The following is a 22,114-nucleotide window of genomic DNA, read 5'->3' as shown; positions in this document are numbered from 1 at the left end:
GAATTGAAAAATACATGTGTTGGAGTTTGTGATTCCCGTAGCATGCACGTATGGTGAACCGTTATGTAACGAAGTCGGAGCATGAAGTATTTGTTGATTGTCTTCCTTTGTGTGGCGGTCGGGATCGCGCGATGGTTAACTCCTACCAACCCTTCCCCTAGGAGCATGCGTAGTAGTACTTTGCTTCGAGGGCTAATAAATTTTTGCAATAAGTATATGAGTTCTTTATGACTAATGTGAGTCCATGGATTATACGCACACTTACCTTTCCGCAATTTTCTAGCCTCTTCGGTACCGCGCATTGCCCTTTCTCACCTTGAGAGTTGGTGCAAACTTCGCCGGTGCATCCAAACCCCGTGATATGATATGCTCTATCACACATAAACCTCCTTATATCTTCCTCAAAACAGCCACCATACCTACCTATCATGGCATTTCCATAGCCATTCCGAGATACATTGCCATGCAACTTTCCACCGTTTCATTTATCATGACATACTCCATTATTGTCATATTGCTTTGCATGATCATGTAGTTGACATTGTATTTGTGGCAAAGCCACCGTTCATAATTCTTTCATACATGTCGCTCTTGATTCATTGCATATCCCGGTACACCGCCGGAGGCATTCATATAGAGTCATATTTTGTTCTAAGTATTGAGTTGTAATTCATGAGTTGTAAGTAAATAAAAGTGTGATGATCATCATTATTAGAGCATTGCCCCAAGTGAGGAAAGGATGATGGAGACTATGATTCCCCCACAAGTCGGGATGAGACTCCGGACTAAATAAAAAAAGAGGCCATAAAAAGAAGAGAAAAGGCCCAAATAAAAAAATGATGAGAGAAAAAGAGAGAAGGGACAATGTTACTATCCTTTTACCACACTTGTGCTTCAAAGTAGCACCGTGATCTTCATGATAGAGAGTCTCTCATTTTGTCACTTTCATATACTAGTGGGAAATTTCATTATAGAACTTGGCTTGTATATTCCAATGATGGGCTTCCTCAAATGCCCGAGGTCTTCGTGAGCAAGCAAGTTGGATGCACACCCACTTAGTTTCTTTTTGAGCTTTCATACACTTATAGCTCTAGTGCATCCGTTGCATGGCAATCCCTACTCCTCGCATTAACATCAATTGATGGGCATCTCCATAGCCCGTTGATTAGCCTCGTTGATGTGAGACTTTCTCCTTTTTTGTCTTCCCACATAACCCCTACCATTATACCTTATTCCACCATAGTGCTATATCCATGGCTTGCGCTCATGTATTGCGTAAGAGTTGAAAAGGCTGAAGCGCGTTAAAAGTATGAACCAATTGCTTGGCCAAAACCGGGGTCGTACATGATATGAATATTTTGTGTGGGGAAGATGGAGCATAGCCAGACTATATGATTTTGTAGGGATAACTTGCTTTGGCTATGTTATTTTGATAAGACATAATTGCTTAGTTAGTATGCTTGAAGTATTATTGTTTTTATGTCAACATTAAACTTTTATCTTGAATCATATCAAATCTGAACATTCATGCCACAATAAGAAGAATTATATTGAAATTATGCCAAGTAGCATTCCACATCAAAAATTCTGTTTTTATCATTTACCTACTCGAGGACGAGCAGGAATTAAGCTTGGGGATGCTTGATACGTCTCCAACGTATCTATAATTTTTGATTGTTCCATGCTATATTATATTCTGTTTTGGACATTATTGGGCTTTATTATACACTTTTATATTATTTTTGGGACTAACCTATTAACCGGAGGCCCAGCCCAGAATTGCTGTTTTTTGCCTATTTCAGAGTTTCGCAGAAAAAGAATATCAAACGGAGTCCAAACGGAATGAAACCTTCGGGAACGTGATTTTCGGAACGAACGTGATCCAGAGGACTTGGACCCTACGTCAAGACATCAACCAGGAGGGCACGAGGTAGGGGGCGCGCCTACCCCCCAGGGCGCGCCCTCCACCCTCGTGGGCCCCCTGTTGCTCCACCGACGTACTCCTTCCTCCTATATATACCTACGTACCCCCAAACTACCAGATACGGAGCCAAAAACCTAATTCCACCGCCGCAACCTTCTGTACCCGTGAGATCCCATCTTGGGGCCTGTTCCGGAGCTCCGCCGGAGGGGGCATCGATCACGGAGGGCTTCTACATCAACACCATAGCCTCTCCGATGATGTGTGAGTAGTTTACCTCAGACCTTCGGGTCCATAGTTATTAGCTAGATGGCTTCTTCTCTCTTTTTGGATCTCAATACAATGTTCTCCCCCTCTCTCGTGGAGATCTATTCGATGTAATCTTCTTTTGCGGTGTGTTTGTTGAGACCGATGAATTGTGGGTTTATGATCAAGTTTATCTATGAACAATATTTGAATCTTCTCTGAATTCTTTTATGTATGATTGGTTATCTTTGCAAGTCTCTTCGAATTATCAGTTTGGTTTGGCCTACTAGATTGATCTTTCTTGCAATGGGAGAAGTGCTTAGCTTTGGGTTCAATCTTGCGGTGTCCTTTCCCAGTGACAGTAGGGGCAGCAAGGCACGTATTGTATTGTTGCCATCGAGGATAACAAGATGGGGTTTATATCATATTGCATGAGTTTATCCCTCTACATCATGTCATCTTGCTTAAAGCGTTACTCTGTTCTTATGAACTTAATACTCTAGATGCATGCTGGATAGCGGTCGATGTGTGGAGTAATAGTAGTAGATGCAGGCAGGAGTCGGTCTACTTGTCTCGGACGTGATGCCTATATACATGATCATACCTAGATATTCTCATAACTATGCTCAATTCTGTCAATTGCTCAACAGTAATTTGTTCACCCACCGTAATACTTATGCTCTTGAGAGAAGCCACTAGTGAAACCTATGGCCCCCGGGTCTATTTTCCATCATATTAATCTCCCATCAACAAGCTATTTCCGTTGCCTTTTATTTTGCTTCTATTTTACTTTGCATCTTTATCATAAAAATACCAAAAATATTATCTTATCATATCTATCAGATCTCACTCTCGTAAGTGACCGTGTAGGGATTGACAACCCCTTATCATGTTGGTTGCGAGGATTTATTTGTTTGTGTAGGTGCGAGGGACTCGTGTGTGGCCTCCTACTGGATTGATACCTTGGTTCTCAAAAACTAAGGGAAATACTTACGCTACTTTGCTGCATCACCCTTTCCTCTTCAAGGGAAAACCAACGCAGTGCTCAAGAGGTAGCAAGAAGGATTTCTGGCGCCGTTGCCCGGGAGGCTACGCAAAAGTCAACATACCAAGTACCCATCACAAACCCTTATCTCCCGCATTACATTATTTGCCATTTGCCTCTCGTTTTCCTCTCCCCCACTTCACCCTTGCCGTTTTATTCGCCCTCTCTTTTCATTTCGACTTTTTCGCTTGCTTCTTGTTTGCTTGTGTGTTGGATTGCTTGTTTGTCTCGATGGCTCTACCAAGATTTGGTGATCCCCACCTTAAAAGGCTAGAAGAGATCGAAAGCAACGTTAGGAGTTTCATGGTCTTACAATTTGAACATAACAATTTCTTTAGAAACGAGCTTAAGGAACAAAAAAGCTTTATGAGTTATATGAATAAAGAGCTCGATGATATGTCTAAAGAATTTGATGGTTTGAGATCCCAAATTGCTCATCTTGAGAAGTTAATAGCTGAAATTTCAGATAAGCAGGCCACCTTAGTTAATAAGATGGCCGCTAAGCCGGAGAACTTTGAAAATAAAGATGAAGATCTAAAAGTTATTGATGTGTCCCCTATTAAATATTTGTTTTGCAATATGAATCTTGATAATGATGGGACTGAATATGATCCACCTTTACCTAGAAGGCGTTCCAGAAATTCAGAGTTTTTAGATCTTGATGCTAAAATTGATAAAAGTGGGATTGAAGAGATCAAAACATTAGATATTAATGAACCCATTATTTTGGATTTCAAGGAATTTAATTATGATAATTGCTCTTTAATAGATTGTATTTCCTTGTTGCAATCCGTGCTAAATTCTCCTCATGCTTATAGTCAAATTAAAAGGTAGCTTTATTATTGATATGTTAAAAGTATGTTCATCATAGATTGAACTATTTGTTTATTCTTGCTTAATTTTGTCTCCTCCATACGATAAAGTACTGATAATTTGCATATTTGAGGACCAGCAACATACCCATGGAAGATGAAGTACGAGGATCTCCTTCCATGAGCAAGAACGTTGATGCTGATCCACGGGAGGGCAATTCCTATCGATGGTGATCTATAGTCATGTGATCCACGGGGCTACAATTTCCAATAGAGTAGATAGGTAGGAGAAAGGATGCAACCACGAAGAGATTTTCACGGGGATATGTTGTTACATGGGAGGTAAAAAAATGTTCTTCTGATTTCTGGAGCTTAACTGCAATTAGATACCCTATCCGTATCAAAATATAAGATACTTTTGGACACTATGATAGTGTCAAAAAAAGTTTTATATTTTGATACAGAGGGAGTAGAGAATAATTACGTGTTTTATGTGTTGGTGGCGGTGTTTTATTTCGTGTCTTTGCTGAAGGTGGTGGATTGAAGTTTGGCTTTGGGGATGAGAATCGCAAGATCAACGTTGGCTTGGACTCGTCATCATCGGTGCACATGGAGTGGTTCCTTCTTCAAGGCGTAGTCTAGGAGTTGTGTATTTTTTTTGAGTTTGTCTTTTATCATAGGTTTAGTGGTTGTCTAGTGGAGTTATTGTCGCGAGGCATGCGACCTCATTTTTTTCGGGTCGATGTTGTTCGGCTGCTGGATTTTAAATAATAAATACTAAAATTTGGCTATATGCATCACTCGATGCATAGGCCGGGAGTTATCTTTTTTTTTTGCAAAAAACTTTCGATCTATTCATCTTCAATCATGCCAGTACAATGAACACCAGAAATAATAAAAATTACATCCAGGTCCATAGACCACCTAGCGACGACTACAAGCACTGAAGTGTGCCGAAGGCGCGCCGCTGTCATCGCCCCTCCCTCACCGGAGTCGGGCACAACTTGTTATAGTAGACAGTCGGGAAGTCGTCGTGCTAAGGCCCCATAGGACCAGCCCACCAGAACAGCAACCGCCGCCGATGAAGGATAACATAGATCGAAACGATCCAATCCGACAACACACGAACATAGACGAAAAACAACCAGATCCGAGCAAATCCACCGAGGATAGATGTGCCGGAGACACACCTCCACACGCCCACCAATGATGCTAGACGCACCACTAGAACGGGGGCTAGGCGGGGAGACCTTTATTCCATCTTCAGGGAGCCGCCGCCGTCTCGTCTTCCTGAGCAGGACACAAACCCTAACGAATCTGAAAGGAATGACTAACAACGGTGCCCTCTCGCCGGCCCTTGCCAGGATCCACCTCGCCTCCATGGCCCTAGGGCCACCGGAGACGAGGCAGACCTGCGGCGGAGCCGGCGAGAGGCACAAACCCTAGCTTTTTTGGTGGTGGAGGAGGAGGCGGCTGCGTTGGCCTTGTTCTGCCCGAAATCTGACGTCCTTTTTTTTGGCCGGGAGTTATCCTTCTTTCAAAAAAAGTTAAACCTATATAGTTTAACAAATGTATCTATATGTTTGTTTTTATAGAAAGAAAAATAAGTGTACGTCTATACATCCATGTACTCAAACAACTCGTCCATAATGCTCCACCTGAGGTTGAATGGTAGGGATTTATTTTACTGTTGGGGATGTCTGAAGCTTTGCATGTGTTTTTCGATGACAAAAGCACCACAAACTCCTCAATATGTGTCATGTCGGCCATGAGGACCGCACCAGGAACAGGGATAGAACAACAAGAATTTTATCCAAACTATGGCTATGTTGCAACGTGGATCTGTTTATATTTTTTTGGGGTAGCAACTAACCAGAGGTTACCCCTTCGGGGGACCTCGTGGGGGGGGGGGGTCACTTTTGATGCCCTAGGAGCCTGCCAAATGGTGTGTCCAGCCACCGCCACATGCTGTGTGATGGGCGCTCTCTCCGGATTCGTTTTTATTTTGTGTATGCCCTTTTGAGTTTTAGATGAGATTTTTTCGGCTTCTGATTTTCACATGGTTATATTTTCTTTGTGAAACACACCTGCGCTTTTCGGAAAAAAATCCATACTTTCACAAGAATCACATATTTGCTTCTCATAGAAGCACGAATTTTCTTTCGCAAACTTTGTTTCTCGGGAAAAAAAGTTGTGCTTCCAAGAGTACATATTTGCTTCTCATGGAAGCATATTTTTCCCCGAGAAGCACATATTTGCTTCCATGAGAAGCACACATGTACTTCTCAGAAAGGGGAAAAGTTGTGCTTACTTGAGAAGCACCGCGAGAAAGCATAGATGTGCTTCTCGAAAAAGGGAAAAATCTGTGCTTCCACGAGAAGCATAGGTTTGTTTTTTTGGAAGCACAACTTTACTTCCTGAGAAGCATAAAAACAATGTGCTTTCTCGAGAAGCGCATATTTGCTTCCGCGAGAAGCACAACTATGCTTCTAAATAAAAGTGAAAACCACAACCATGCTTCTAGGTTTTAGTTTTTTTTTCCTTTTTTGGTATTACTTATTTTTTCTTTTTTCCGCTTTCCAGCTTTTTTATTTTTTATGAGAAAATAGTCAAAACTTATTAACATGGATCTAGTTTGAAGAACTCGATGCGGGAAATCCAAATGTCAAAACGAGCCGAAATTTGGACGCATGATTTAGTGGATAAACTGTTTTGAATAAACAAAACCTATGAAAAAAACTCCCAAAATGGACAAGTAAGTGACACATACAATGCGTCATTTCTCAACCCTTAAATCTTTTTGAGGGCTTGTCAAACCTTAACTTTTTTTAGAAGTAACATCGCACTTTATTCAAACTTCAAAGTTCAAAGGAATACAGATGGTTGGGGGAGGATTACATAACCAAACATGCGGGTCAACCTCGAGTGAGGTCGCCATTCTAGCTAATTTGTGAGCCTCCTCAATACATGTGGGCTGCTCATAGCATATTTCACATGCCAAAAACTTTAACTCGTTGTCCTTGATCTCAAGAAAAATTATGCAATAATTTCCTCTGTTGTTTTCCATGTGTAGATCATTTACCAGCTCCAAGCAATCCAAAGCAAATCTAATCCTGGCAAGACCTAGGTCTTCTCTAAGAGCAAAAGCTTCTTCACAAGCATATGCTTCAATCATCAGCAGACTCATTGCCCATTCAAATACAACAGCAGAAGCGCCCAGAAATTTTCCATCTTCATCTCGGGAAACCACCCCGGCCGCTCCCCTATTCGTGGATTTGGCTAAAGCCCCATCTGCATTAAGCTTTGCTTCTCCTTGCGCTGGGGGAAACCATTTGCGAACTCCCCTTTCTGGCCGCTGTCCTGCATGCTTAGCCGGTGTTTTTGGTCCCCTAACTTCGTATAGAAACCTGCTGATAAAGAGGTGTGTGGACAATGAACTCTGATACTCGTTCTCATGAATCGCCTTGCGTCTTGCCCACCAAATCGCCCAGAGCGTCACAAGGACCTCGATAAAACTGATCTTGCTTCAGTGTACTGCACAAGTTAAACAGCCATAACTTTGGAACCGAGGCCTCGTCGCCATACATGGGGACGACCGCATCATCCTCTCGGAAGGCCCACACACACACTTTGCCATGTGTTACACTCAAGGATGACCGCATGTCAATCCTTAACATTTTTTTTTGAGAAACATGTCTGTGATTTCAGGAAGGAGGGCAACAACAAAAAGGCCATATAGCTCTCGGCCCATCGCACGGCCCGGCTAACCCAGCCCGCCATCACACATTTCCGGCCACTCCATCCCACACTTGGCTCCCATTCTAAACCCTCGTCTCCCCTCACCGCCGCTCCAAACCTCCCCGCAGCCATGGCGCGCCGCCACCTCCGCACCCCCCTCCTCCCGCTCCTCTTCCGCACCCCCCACGCCCCCACCCCCACCCCCATCCACCTCCGCCACGCCTTCTGCTCCTCAACCGCAACCGTCGACACCCCCGCCCCGGCGGTCGATGCAGCTCCGCCAGCCGCATCCGCCGTGGAGACCCCGGATGAAGCCCCGGCGGCAGCAGCGGCCACGGAGGCCGGGGATCCGGCCCCGGCCCGCGCCCCGCGGGAGGAGGAGCCCCTGCACGAGACGATCCTCCACATGATCCGGCGCCGCAAGTGGACGACCCGGATGGAGAACTCGGTGCGCCTGCTCTGCCCGGCGCTCTCGGCGCCGGTCGTGCACGGCGTGATCTCCGCCGCGGCCGCCGCGGACCGCGCCGACCTCGCGCTCCAGTTCTTCCGCTTCGCGTACCGCCGGGCCGGGTTCCGCCCGGAGCCGGCCACCTTCGCGCTCCTCGTCCCGGTCCTCGCCTCCAAGGGCATGCTCAACCACGCCCGCTGCATCCTCCTCGAGACCATGCCGTCCTTCTCCGTCGCCCCCGACGAGGCCACCGTGGCCGCCCTCGTCGCCGCCTACGGCAGGGCCGGCATCCCGCAGGAGGCCGTCAAGCTCTTCCGCCTCATGCCCGACCTCGGCATCACCCGCACCGCGCTCTCCTACAACGCCGTGCTCAAGGCCATCCTCTGCCGCGGCCGCGAGGCCATGGCCAGGCGGATCTACAACGCCATGATCGCCGACGGCGTCGCCCCCACCCTGTCCACCTACAACACGCTCATCTGGGGGTTCGGCCTGTGCAAGAAGATGGAGTCCGCCGTGAGGGTGTTTGGGGACATGAAGGGCCACGGGGTGACGCCGGATGTGACCACCTATAACACCCTGCTCAATGCCTGGGTGCGGAAAGGCGATCTGGAGAGTGCACGGAAGGTGTTTGATGAAATGCCGGGCGCTGGGTTTGAACGGAACTCGATCTCATACAATGTCATGATCAAGGGATATGTCGAGGCGAACAAGGTTGAGGAGGCAGTGGGGTTGTTCACTGAGATGGGGGAGAAGGGTCTGAGGTTGAGCGAGAAGACGTTTGCTGCGTTGATGCCAGGGCTTTGCGATGACGAGGGGAAGGCTGCGGAGGCCCGGAAGGCAGTGGCGGAGATGGCGGAGCGACGACTCACGCCAAAGGACAAATCGGTGTTTCTGAGGCTCGTGTCGACATTGTGCAAAGCTGGGGATTTGGATGGTGCGTTGGAGGTGCATAAGAAGAGCGGGCAGTTCAAGCATGTCCTGGTGGATCCGAGGCAGTATGGTGTGTTGATGGAGAGCTTGTGTGCAGGTGGTAAGTGTGATGGTGCTGTGCAGGTGCTCGATGAGCTTCTAGAGAAGGGCACACTGCTTAGCCCAAAGAGTCCAGTGCTGGAAGCACCGGCCTATAATCCAGTGATTGAGTATCTGTGCAACAATGGGAATACCAACAAGGCTGAAACGTTCTTCAGGCAGCTGATGAAGAAAGGTGTGGATGACAAGTCTGCATTCAACAGTCTTATCCGTGGGCATGCAAAGGAAGGTGCGCTGGAGGCTGCAAAGGAGATTCTTGCCATTATGACACGCCGTGGCGTCCCTACTGACCCCCATTCGCACGCACTGCTTATTGATAGCTTCCTCAAGAAGAATGAGTCAGCTGATGCAAAGACAGCATTGGACAGCATGATGGAACATGGTCACTTACCAAGGCCAGCCCTGTTCCAGTCTGTCATGGTGGCGCTTTTCAACGATGGCCGGGTTCAGACCGCAAGCAGGGTCATGAAGAGTATGATCGAGAAGGGGATTACCGAGAACATGGATATGGCAAATAAGATTGTGGAGGCTCTCTTCATGAGGGGTCATGTGGAGGAGGCGATTGGTCGCGTCAATCTGATTGTGGAAAATGGCTGTATGCCTGATCTGGATAAGCTGCTAGCTGCCCTTTGTGAGAAGGACAAAGTGATGGAGGCACAAAAGCTGGCTGATTTTGCGTTGGACCGCGACTTTGAAGTTAGCTTCTCAACCTATGACAGAGTCCTGGAAGCCCTGTACACTGAGGAGAAGACATTGCCAGCCTACTCCATGCTCTGCAAGATCAAGCACAAAGGAGGCGTTGTAGACCAGAAGGGTTGCGATGCTTTGATGGATAGCTTAAAAGCAGGAGGATACTCAAAGCAAGCTGACATTTTGTCTAGGATCTTGGCCGAGAATGGATCATCAACATCCAAGAGGGGCAAGAAGTCTGCCATGGGTGCATAGGGAGGTTTCTGGGTTCATGAAATGGTCCTATTTTCCTTTCTGAATCGAAGAAAACAGCAGTTTGTTTGTTTTATTAATGCTTGTTGGGCCATCTGTCAGATTGGGATTTCATCCTAGAAGACAAGAAGGATAGGTAAATTTACCTTTCTCATGAAATCCCTGATTTAATCATGTGCCATTTTCTTGGAAAAGAAAACATGTTCAATAATTTAGGCAGATGTACTTCTTATGAATTTAGTTGAGAAATTACATCCATAACATGCTGTTACGTCGTCATTTATAAGTGGCTCTACTGAAGAGAAGCCCAGAATTTTGTTTTGTTTTGGCATGTTACTAAAGGAAGAATTTGATCCATGTCTTTTATGCTTTTGTTCTTTCAACATGTTAATTGTGTGGATGTTTATAGCAGATGTTGTGATGTTCATAACAACCTTGTCGTTTGTTTTATGCCATTATAATTTGCTGGATTGGTGAAGTGTCAGATTAAAATTATGCAGTAATATAATATGTATTCTTTGATCCATTTCTGTTTGAAGTGATAATATCTGGTTCTTAATTGCCTCCTTTTGTTAGCATTTTGCTGTGCACTTGTTCTCCAGTCCAGTATACTTGATGCTACCCATTGTTTAGTCATTTAAACTCAGGTTGCAGCCCTATAGCATTTGCTGGATGACTTCTTTGATGCCGCAAAAATAATTATGGGACAAGCACCCTTCTGAACTATTCATGTGTACTGTACCTGCTAGCGTAAGCTAGATACGTGCTGTGCCTTTGAGCAGTGGAGAAATATTCAGTGATGTGCTATGAATACGATGCATCTTTCGTTTCCATACATCTTGGTTTTGTTTTGTTTCTTGATATTTTGCTCGGTTCGTGAATTGTCAGATAGAATTTTATGCAGAAGATAATATGTATATTTTGACCCATTTCTGTTAGAAGCGTAAATATTCTGTTCTTGATTTACCTCCAGATTACTAGTAATAATTTGGCGTATCCCTAATTGCATTTTCCGGCACACTTGTGCTCCAACCTAGCAGTTTTGATTTGACCATTAGCTTGTAGTAGTACATAATATTTGAAGTGGTGGAGAAGCTACTCATTTTTTTGCCATTTAAACTCAGGCCACCAACCCCGTTTAATCCTGTGCTGACTTCTGGGTGACTGATTTGCTGGAAAGAACAATCATTGTGACAAACCATCTCTGCTCAAAACTGTTCTTGCCCATTGTGTTTGCAAGTGTGAACTAGATCCCGTGCGTACGAGCAGCTTTGAATTTTTTTTATTTGTGCGCATGATGAGTATCCTTGATTGATGTGCTTCGAATATGATATGCATCTTCCTCGTTTCCATGCCCATCTTGTGTTGCTGTGTACCAACCCTTTCTCTGTTCGTTTCTCCTTTCCCCCCGTGAAAACTGCTGCATGTCTTCTCTGGCTATCAGTATGAGGCCATTGCGGCAGATTGGTACAAACTAGGTTATGAACCGCATGAAGACTCCATTCCAATTCGGTTTTTGATATCTTTCTTTGCTCTCCAAGCCATATTTTGCTGTTGCTTACTCTTGGTGCCCCATGAGGCCATGACCTTTCCAGTCTTTTTTTTTTCTTTCTCCTCTCATTTTTCTCTTGTATGCAGTAAAAATCCATCAATTTGTTTTCCTTTTTGCTCCACCTGTGCTGTCAACTTGCAGCATCAGCTTCAAACCTCTTGGATTCTTGCTGATCTTTCTGTCCTGTGGTTTGGTTGGATAGCATCTAGTCCCCCGCATTCACATGTGTCATGTTTTGTAGTGGATGGAGATTTCTGGACCTTGCAATTTGCATAACTCTGGTCCACCACAACATCACGAGATATTTCCACAGGAATTTCCATTAGAAGCATATACTACTATCAGTTTTTTGCTTTGGTTGAGCTCTCACCGCTGATCTGCTGTCCCCTTATGTTTGCATGCGAGCAAGCGTGTCGTGTTGTCACGAGAAATTTTGAAGTGCACTTGTGCCCCGGTCTACATATTTTGATGCGACCATTTTTTTTATACAGAGAGAACCATGCTAGTACATTCTCCCTCTGTTCCTAAATATAAGACGTTTTGGCAGTTCATTTTGAACTGCCAAAACGTCTTATATTTATAAACAGAGGTAGTAGTAGGTAGATGGGCTACCCATTGTCTGTCATTTAAACTCTGGTTGCAGCCCTATTTTAGCATTCTCCGGATGACTTCTTTGTAGCTGGGAAAATAATTGTGGGACAAGTATCCCTGCTCAAACTTTTCGTGACTGTTCTTCTGGCAAGCCTAAGCTAGATATGTGCCCCTGAGCAGTGGGGAAATTTTCAGTGATGGACTTCGAATACGATGCACCTTCATTGTCTGTCACTAGCGGTCTGCTCTTCTTTTTTGTGCATATACGCGAGCGTGCGGTGTCGTCGCTGTCGGTGCAGTGTTGCCATGTGGTGCCAATTTTCAAGAGGTGACTCGTGTTTTTTGCCCTTGAATGTGCTCGCTTTATAGGAGTATCTGCTAGACCAACGGTGCACATAATCAAGGTTCTTTGTGGCTTGAAAATATGTCTGAATTATATCTGCAGGTCATTATCAGTCAAAAAGATCATGGCTGCGTGGCCTTGTGAACATGATGCATCTTGGTTTCCAGGTTGGTAAATGCTGCCCGTCTTGTCGCTGCATGACGTGCTTCCTCTGTTCTTCTCTCGCTCACTAGCGGTCTGCTGTGCTTGCTTGAGCTTCAAATGGCAGCCTCAGATTCAGAGTGCCAACCCTTGCTTGGATCTTTGTCACTGGGCGCCATGCAGCGCTGCTACGGTATGGGTCTGATTGGATGCCAGCAGCTCGTCGTCTCCGGCGTCTCCTGTATTCGCATGTGACGTGCCTTGTGCACTTGCGGATACGCCGTCCCCATGGAAGCAAGGCGCGTGGTCCTGTCACTGTCAAATCGCCATGTCGCAACGAGACGACCACGGACATGCAACGCAACGCGATCCACGACGCCGCGCGGGCTCGTGTTTCTCGCCTCCGTCTCTCTCTCTCTTGCCAAATCTACCGCCGTTGGTTTGGTATATGGTATAGGGAAAAAAAAGGCTGCAAAAGACGCCACGTGGCACTAAATCCAAGTATCCAACTGCACCTTACCTTACCTTTCTTTCTTCTTTCTATTCTCTATATATATGCGGCACCTCAACAAAGCAACACATTCAAATTTTCTTCTTTTGATACGGTAACTAAGCTTCCCGGGCAAGATTTTGCAGAGAAATACTACTACTAATTAGTAGTGCATATATTGATCACTACGGTATCAATCAATACACAATGCCGTATATGTTGTACCAAAGATCATAGGTAAGCGGTTTCATCCCATAGCAAGTAAAGTTTGGTTGGAACAGCCCCGGCGACAACACATTAGGCGGATCCTTTCTAATACATTCATTCCTCTCACTTGTGTCACCGCACTGAAAAAACATGATGAGATGCCATTCATTGGAGCGAGTGGCATATTCTATTGCCATAGCCACACTAATGTCGCAGAGACACCCATGCATTTTCATTGTCAAAATGAGGGCCTCGCAACGAGACGACGATGTACAACGCGACCGACGACGGCGGGCGGGCTCTTGTTTCCTACCTTCATCTTTTCAAATTACACTTCTGCTTCAGTAGACCCCCCTAAACACATTGACGACTCAGATTACCCTATACCCTTTCATAATAAAGGGCTGGATGGTCCTTTTCGAAAGTACACCCGTATAGAGACCTCTTGTGCCGACTGGGCCGGCCCACCGGAGGCAAGGGCACTTATACTATTTATAAAAGCGCGATATAAAAATCCTGAGAAAAAATGAGAGAAAGCATGCACGAGGAATCAAACTCCTAACCCCGTCCTACTAATGATGCTTCTTACCACTCAGCTACACTGCCACTAATGATGTTAATAAGTACGAAACATATAAGACATCGCTATGGTTCAGGTAGCGTTGCATCAGACCTGGCCGGGTCTTTTCACCTTCGAATCTGCATCAAGGAATTAATTGGTCCCATTTATCTGCTTCCTAGAATTAATTGATCCAAAAAAATCACGGTTAGTTGGAATGGAACGTGGGTCTAGCTTGCTTTCCTTGTCATTCTGTTTCTCAAACTAATCAGACCCACAAATCAAGCTACGACATATTCTCTTATTTTGTATTGGATAGACTTTTCTTTCTTTCCCTCTAAAGTTTGCACCCCGTACATGTTAAATTTGCTTCCATTGAATAAAGTTTTATGTCCAATGTAACTATTTGTTCATTATTATTTGTTCAGAAACAAAATGTTGTATCAATTTTCTACTCCCTCGGTCCCTCCGTTTCAAAATAAGTGACTCAAGTTTGTACTAGCTTTACTTGAGTCACTTATTTTGGGACGGAGGGAGTATTATTTTCCATCAAGAAGCATATTTTACTTTTGGTGTTACTTGGCCTTGTTACTTCTGACGCCACTGAACTTTACTTCGATCTAAAGTGAGTCAATTTGATAGAAAATATGCTTCCCTAATATACATAATCTTTGCTTTAGTCACACTGCTTTCATATATGCTTATGATATTTGCTCCATGTTCATATAATGCGAAACAACGAAAATTTCTGTTTTTTCGTTTATTCATGTCTCTTTCTTTTTTGAACTTTAATATTTCTTTTTTAAACATGTTTAAAATTTTGAAATATTGTTTGAAAACCAAAAAAGTTCTTTTTTCCAAATATTGTTTACAACTTTAAAAAATATTCTAGATTGTCATTTGATGGATGTCGGAAACCAACGTGCTTTCAAATGCTTACCCGAACACCATCCATTGCATATGATCTATTTTTTGGACATCCTTCAAATGACCCTAACTTTTGCAAGCAGGTGGACATGCCCATGATAGGAATCCATGCCCGGTTTGAACAGAGTTCTACATCATATGCAAGTTGCGACATGTCCGGCCATTTATCGGCTTTTATAAGGAGAAAAATCTAGAAAATGCAAAACTTGTCGAATACGTAAACAATTTGGCATGCTGCTTTGAATTGGCCATACAAGGCCATGAAAAAAAATTGAGGCCATTTAAAGGATGTCGAGAAATGAGGTGCTCCAAAACGGACCCTTCTCACCTACCTGATCAACATTCGTGGAAGTCGTGGCAAAAAAAAAGTACTTCAAAATGTTTTATAAAACTAGCATTTCTGTAGCATTGATTTTGTTTGTTTTTTGTCACGGTTTCCACGAATGTTATTTTGTGCTGAACTATGGCAAGCATATAGAGCATTTCTCAGAGTTTACAAAGAAAAATCATAACTTTTTTAGTATTTTTTCGATTTGCTGTTCATCAGGGTGCATTTGAGCTTAGGAGCAGCTACTCCACGTCCCTCGAATAATAATTATTCTCTTATATTTGTATGTGTGAAGCAAATCACAACTTACTAGATTTTTTTATAATAAAGGAAATTTGGCGTGATTTATGGGAAGCAATTTCCGGCTAATGGTCAAGTACTATAAATCTTTTTTTTTCAAGTACTATAAATCTACCATATGTTGATGCGTACGTTCAATCAGGAAGCACTAAATTAGAAAGCAACGAGAGGGTGCACATGTAGCGGACGTGTTTAGCGGAAGATTAACTAGAGCAATGAATTAAGGATCGAGGATCCAAACCAACAAACCATGTGCGGGCCATATTAAAATATTGGACCTCTATAGTCTGATGGGCAGCCCTGTTTTTAACTAAGAGTAGTGTGTCATATCATAATGATCACAAGAGTTAAGGTGGTATGTTGGTTACCACTTTTCATACGATGGCTAGAGGTTTCGAGTTCGGAAGCAGGTGCTTGCGTATTTTTTGAACTTTAATAGAAGAGAACAAAAGGGTGTTAGTGGGCCGGCCCAGGCCGGAAGGGTACTTGCATGACGTATGTATGGACGGGTTACCCATCATGCATACGAAACTAGATACGATTTGACAAAGGTCTATATTACCCTTTATACGTTTTGTGAGGGGGTCTACCAAAGCGGGGCTCCTCAAATTAATGGGAATAGGGTTAAATTTATCATTAAGGTGTAATGTATATCAAAAAATATACAATATAGCTTTAATTACAAACATGGTTCAAATTTAGCATAGTTCAATCACATTTTAAAGATAGACATGGAAACTTTAGCCTATACTTATCAGTAATGTTTAGTGACATTATTATGCTTCCTCTGTTTTTCTCTCCCTCATTGACCAAACTGTCGTCTGTTCTTCCCTGGCCTTGGGGAATTTTGAAGACTTCAAAATTACAATGGCGTTACGGAGTTATGATAAAAAAAACCATGAGCAGACGACATGCTCTCAATTTAGAAGACTCCATTCTCATAATTTTTTCTTCATGTTCTTGCTGTCATCTCTCTTTTTTTGTGAAAAGATCAGATATATTATAAAGATTCACCGGAAGTAGGAAAAACCTCAAACATAATAAAAATTACGTCGAGGTCCATGGACCACCGAACGACCATTGCCGCCGCCAGAACTAGCCGCCAACGCGCCGCTCTCGCCGCTCCCATACGGAGAGCCGGTCTGACCTTGTCGATGACAGCTGAGAAGTCTTCGTGCGCGTGCCCCTAAAGACCAACGCCCGGAGCTGCAATCGTCGTCGTTGAATCCTTGAATCGATTTGAAGAATTTGACATCAAATATCACCGTTGCGTACGCACGGCGAGAAGCCCTAACCTCGTCGCCCGAGGAGCCGGCAGGAATCTACGTCGGAGCTACGTCTAATCCGTCCCACTGGACGGACTTGAGGAGGATCAGGGCCCGGAAAACTGACTTGAAGAAGAAGCACCGCCATCCGTCCAAGCATTGCCCCTGCGAGAACTAAAACCCTACCTATCTACTAGCCGAAGACAAGGCGCCAGAAATCCTCAGCCCCGCCACTGGCCGCCGGAGCGGCTGACGGACGGGAGGCGAATCCACGGCCTCGCCGGTGAAGATCGAGGGGAGGAAGACTTTTCCTAGTCGCCTTGCGAGTGAGGAAAGAAAAGCTCTTGCTGTCATCTCTGAGTGAGATTATTCCAGCATCATCACAAGATAGTTTGTACAGGAAATGACTGTTCCATTAGTAGTCCCCGTCGGAACTCATGTCCCCGTGTGCATGCAGGCGCGTGCTGTTGTCACTGTAGTGCCAGTGGCCAGCCGCAACGGGACGACGAAGCGCAACGCGATCGACGGGCTCGTGTTTCTCGCCGCTCCCGTCTCATTCAACTTCCAATCCATACACATGCAAATCTACTACTAGTACTGTACACGTTAGAAGAAGATAATCTGAAAATACAGGCGTACTTGGCCGGTACAGTACGTGACGAACAGCCACTGGTACAGCACAAGATATCCTCTGCGATTTTATTTAATTACCACCACGAAATTCTTACAAAGTAACAGTAGAGCAAGAGAACTTGTTTTTCTTTTTTTTCTATTTACCAGCTCATCTGACACTTGAGATCGATCATCAACAGAAGCAGAGCGAGTGAAAAAAAATGGTTGCTAATTAATTAATTTCCTAAATGTACGCACGTACGTACGCGGTGATTTTCAGCTGGGCTGCCGCTTCTGGAGGCTGGTGAAGGAGGTGCCGTCGCACTCGAAGTCGTCGTAGCGGCGGAAGAGCTCGGCGACGAGCATGCAGGCGGTGGCGACGACCACGTCCTTGGCGGCGCACTGCTTGTTGCCCTTCGTCGGCTCCCCGGTCTCCGGCCCGTTGGACCAGTACACGTACCGCAGCAGCGCCTCGCCCTCCGCCCCGACGAACCTGTCCGCCACGAACTCGTCCGGCCGGTCGAACACCGCCGGGTCGCGCATCGCCAGCGGCTGGTACCCGCACAGCATCTCCCCGGCGGCGACGGAGAAGCCCTCCCCGCCGTGGGAGCGCAGCACGAAGTCCCGGCGCGCGCGCCCGAACTGCAGCGGCACGGGCGGGTTCATCCGGAGCACCTCGTACACCGTGGAGCGCACCAGCGGCATCGCCCGCACGGACGCGAACCCGACCTCGCCGGCGTGCCGCTCCAGGGCGGCGCGCACCTCGTCGCGGAGCTTGGCGCGGAGCGCGGCGTCCTTGCCGGCCTGCAGGATGAGGAAGGGGAGGAAGACCGAGAAGCCCCCGAAGGCGTTGAAGCCGAGCAGGAAGAGGATGTTGTTGATGGCGTCCTTGTCGGACATGCCGTGGTCCTTGACGCCGACGGCCACGGACGCGGCGCCGTGCTTCTCCACGAAGCGGTACAGCAGGTCGTACCCCGGCTTGACGAGAATGGAGGGGAAGGGGAAGGAGTGGAGGAGGAGCTCCTCCAGCGGCTGCGGGATGGCGCCGATCTTCTGCGTCGGCACCAGCTGCAGCCCCAGCCAGACGTCCAGGATGAAGAGCCCGTACCGGTCGACGAGGTCCTCGGCGGCCGGGTCGGCGCTGGCCACCGCCCTGCACAGGAACCGGAAGATGCACTTCTGCAGCGGCACCAGGAAGCTGGCGCCGCCCTCCTTGCCGGCGGCGAGGTCGGACTCGATGGCGGCGAGCATGCCGTCGACGCCCTCGAGGAACTCGGGCGCCCACACGCGGGAGCTGCGGCGGAGGAGGTCCATGGCGAAGGCCTTGGTGCGCTCGTGCTCCGGCTCCTCCGTGTCCAGGTACACGCCCACGCGGGTGCCGCCCGTGAAGGAGTCGCTGGGGTTGTACGGCCCGATGAGGCAGTCGCGCTTGTCCACCAGCTCCGGGTCGAACAGCGCCGTGAAGGCGGCGGTGTCCACGATGGCGACCACGCGAGGGTTCACGCCGACGAAGAAGGGGAACGTGGGCGGGATGTTTGCGCGGAACACCGTGCTCCGGTACTGCGCGGCGCGCCGCCGGAAGAACTCCTCGGGGCCCTGGAACCAGAAGTAGTCCAGCCGGTCCCGGAGCGGGCCCAGCACGGGCGCGCCGTAGCCGCCCGGGATCGGCTTCGGCGGCGGCGTCGCCACCGCAGTGGCCGCCGGTGAGAAAGACGGCAGCATGGCCGAGACGTACGGACGCGCGCTCGGTGTGGTGGTGGCTACCGCGAGCTGGATATCCCCAGCCCGTGTGTGGTCTTAAGCTCACTGGACCAGCTGCTCAGCCGCAGCAGCTCGGTGGAGTAGAGTGAACTGAGCTAGTGTGGTTCACGCGGAGGAAGGGCGAGAGGTTGGCGATGCCGCGATGGAGACGCCAGTAGAGGGAGAGGATCACGTGGGTCCCTATTGACAGCGCGCGCTCTGTCACGCAGAAAATCCACTTCTACATTGACCGGATCCCCCAATCAGATGGGAGGGGTGGGAGGTGTTACTGATGAAAATCCGGCCCGTCTTTGATCGGTGATGGTGGCGATGGCGCTCGTGGGCGTCGTTCCCCTCCTTGGAGGCGTCACTGAGGTGTGTCGGCATCTCTCCCCTTGCTCGGGTTGTGTCTCTGGGCAAAGCCTAGGTCTGTGCCGGATTGGCGATGGCGGCATCTTTGATGTCGTTACTCTGTTGGGAGCATCACGTGTCGAGAGTCGGCTTGGAGTATATGTGTGGTGGTTCTCCGGTGCTCGTCGCTGGCCCGAGTTGATCTTCATGGGCGCTATGTATGCAACTTCCGGTGAGTCCAAGACGATGGCTTTTGCGTTGTGTTTGTAATAGTTGTGGTGACTAATCTTTTGATTAGTTTGTGTGTGGAGTTCAAGCTACACTTGTTGTTCGCATTAAGTTGTAGTCTCTTATAGTTATCTTCTATCTTCTATAAAAATATGATACGTTATTGGCGTATTTTCGAAAATAAACATTAACCAGCCATTTGTCTCGATTGAAGAGAGTTTTCTTAATTTTCTTAAAAACAATACAATCGCGCATCGCGGATACTCACATATACACACGAACGTCTCCTCCAGTAAGAACATCTGAAATAAGTCTAAAAACATATGAGCGTTAGTACCAAATTTAGAACTTGCACCTATGGGGCTTTCACCACAAATGAACTCCGGTAAAGAAATGTTTTCCAGGCCGTTTATTCTTCAAACAGATGCTAAAATCTGATAAAAAAAACTAATGAAGGATCGGGGCAGGATAAATCAAGGCTTGGCCAGCTAGTGTCAGAGCTGAGCTCATGTTGAAGAGCGGGAGTTGTTCATCATGAAACTAGAAGAACCTAGACTAGTGTTGCAGATTTTCTAGCCAAATTGTCATGCTCAGAGCATTGTACCGATCAGGATGCACCTGGGAATCTCCAGTCTCTTGGCTATGAATTATAAAACTGTTCACTAAGCAATAAAGCTCTCAAATTTCTCGCAAAAAAACATGCACAAGCGTCTGGCTAACCAATCTGGATTAAATCTCCGTTGAGCATCTCCAATATCCCTCTACAGATAATGAAAATTAACCAGAGGCCAATAAGGTCCCCTCATTAAATATCTACACCTAGTGATTAACCAGATATGATTTGGCTGACCTGAAAATTAATTTTATTTCTACAGATAATGAAAGTTAACAAAGTTTGGTTTTGACCAAATCTTATATGCAGACTAAAAAGAAACGGAGGAAATACCTTCCATAGCCTAGATCAATCAAAGTCCATGGAGAAAAACAATTAAAAAAACAAGGGCAGAAAATATTCACTATCACACTAGGCTATTAGGCTAGATAGAACAGGCATAGGAGGGATGAGATGTGGCAATATTAATTACCTCAATTTTTGGACTACAATTGCCGGCTTGCCGCCGTTGATCCACGGCGATTTGCTTAACCTTGGTGTCCGCCAACCAAGCAAGCTATACAAAAACATACGAGATGGGGCGTACGAGGCGCGCGGCTGTCGTGCCTAGACAACAGACTAATCAACAGACTAATCAAGACAACAGACTAATCAACACCAGGTGAACCCGGAGGTCGGTGGGGGCACATACAGGGCTCCCTCTGTGGATGCTGCTTGCCCGAAGCCTTCCAATGGAGGATCCGTGGCTGCTAGCCGCAGCAACCCGCGACTGCAGACGCTGACTCTATGGAACCAGATGAAAACAGCGGGTACAGGGTCGCTGGACGGGCAGCAAACCCAGCTTGGTGGTGGAACGGGAGACCAGGACATGCACGAGGTGTCCAGCACTTTGGAGGCAGTCGGCCCCGGGGCCGCCGACGAACTGACGGGGCCGGCGAAGCCCCGTCAGGAGCAATGAATATCCTAAGTTGGAACTGCCGAGGGGGTGGGAACCCTCGGACAGTTCGAGATCTTGTGAGTCTAGTGCAGGCTCATTCCCCTAGTATCGTCTTTCTTTGTGAAACTAGGCAGACTAAGAATAAAATGCAGAGGTACCGTAATCGGTTAGGTTTGAGAGGTTTTGATGCTTTTGATGTGCGGATCGCAGTGGTGGTCTCGCTTTGTATTGGCATGAGTCCCTGAGTCTTGATGTAAAAGAAATTAATGAACGATATATTGATGCGTATGTGACTGTTGTGGCGGGTGAGCCACCCTGGAGGCTTACCTGCGTCTACGGCGAGCCTCGGACGGAGGACCGTCATTGCATGTGGTCTCTCCTCCGGAATCTTCACCAACAGGCCGACATGCCATGGGTCGTGGTGGGAGATTCCAATGAGGCGATGTGGAGTTTCGAGCACTTCTCCGACACACCACATTTGGCAGGTCAGATGATTGATTTTCGTGATGTTCTTGAAGTATGTGGCCTGGGCGATCTTGGTTTTGCAGGCCTCCTATACACCTTTGATAACCGTCGTGGAGGTCGGGCGAATGTTAAGGTGTGCCTCGACCGGGCAGTCGCGAACAATGCCTGGCGTGACATCTTTGCTCACGCTAAGGTAGATCACCTGGTGTTGCCCAGTTCCGATCACCTGGCTATATTGCTCCGTTGCGAGCGGGAGGAGCCGCGTCCAATGCAGGGGAGGAGAT

At 46.8% G+C, this 22,114-nt stretch overlaps 2 protein-coding genes across 2 annotated transcripts; one reads left to right on the top strand and one right to left on the bottom strand.

The window, feature by feature from the left end:
- The first annotated feature begins 7,877 nt into the window (after window positions 1-7,877).
- On the top strand, window positions 7,878-10,538 carry LOC123143083 (pentatricopeptide repeat-containing protein At2g37230). Its single transcript, XM_044561868.1, has one exon. The coding sequence runs from the start codon at window positions 7,893-7,895 to the stop codon at window positions 10,182-10,184; it is 2,292 nt and encodes a 763-aa protein (XP_044417803.1). The 5' UTR covers window positions 7,878-7,892; the 3' UTR covers window positions 10,185-10,538.
- Window positions 10,539-17,557: 7,019 nt separating this feature from the next.
- LOC123143081 (linolenate hydroperoxide lyase, chloroplastic) lies at window positions 17,558-19,457 on the bottom strand. The gene has a single exon (XM_044561867.1). The coding sequence runs from the start codon at window positions 19,216-19,218 to the stop codon at window positions 17,773-17,775; it is 1,446 nt and encodes a 481-aa protein (XP_044417802.1). The 5' UTR covers window positions 19,219-19,457; the 3' UTR covers window positions 17,558-17,772.
- Window positions 19,458-22,114: the final 2,657 nt, after the last annotated feature.

This window comes from Triticum aestivum, chromosome 6D (genome assembly GCF_018294505.1).
Source record: "Triticum aestivum cultivar Chinese Spring chromosome 6D, IWGSC CS RefSeq v2.1, whole genome shotgun sequence".
Taxonomy (NCBI): domain Eukaryota; kingdom Viridiplantae; phylum Streptophyta; class Magnoliopsida; order Poales; family Poaceae; genus Triticum; species Triticum aestivum.
The sequence above is the reverse complement of the archived record's forward strand: the minus strand, read 5'-3'. Positions and strand labels throughout refer to the sequence as shown.

Excerpts from the sequence above, each read along its gene's own strand:
- LOC123143083 (XM_044561868.1), top strand. The coding sequence starts at position 7,893 with ATGGCGCGCCGCCACCTCCGCACCCCCCTCCTCCCGCTCCTCTTCCGC.
- LOC123143081 (XM_044561867.1), bottom strand. The coding sequence starts at position 19,218 with ATGCTGCCGTCTTTCTCACCGGCGGCCACTGCGGTGGCGACGCCGCCG.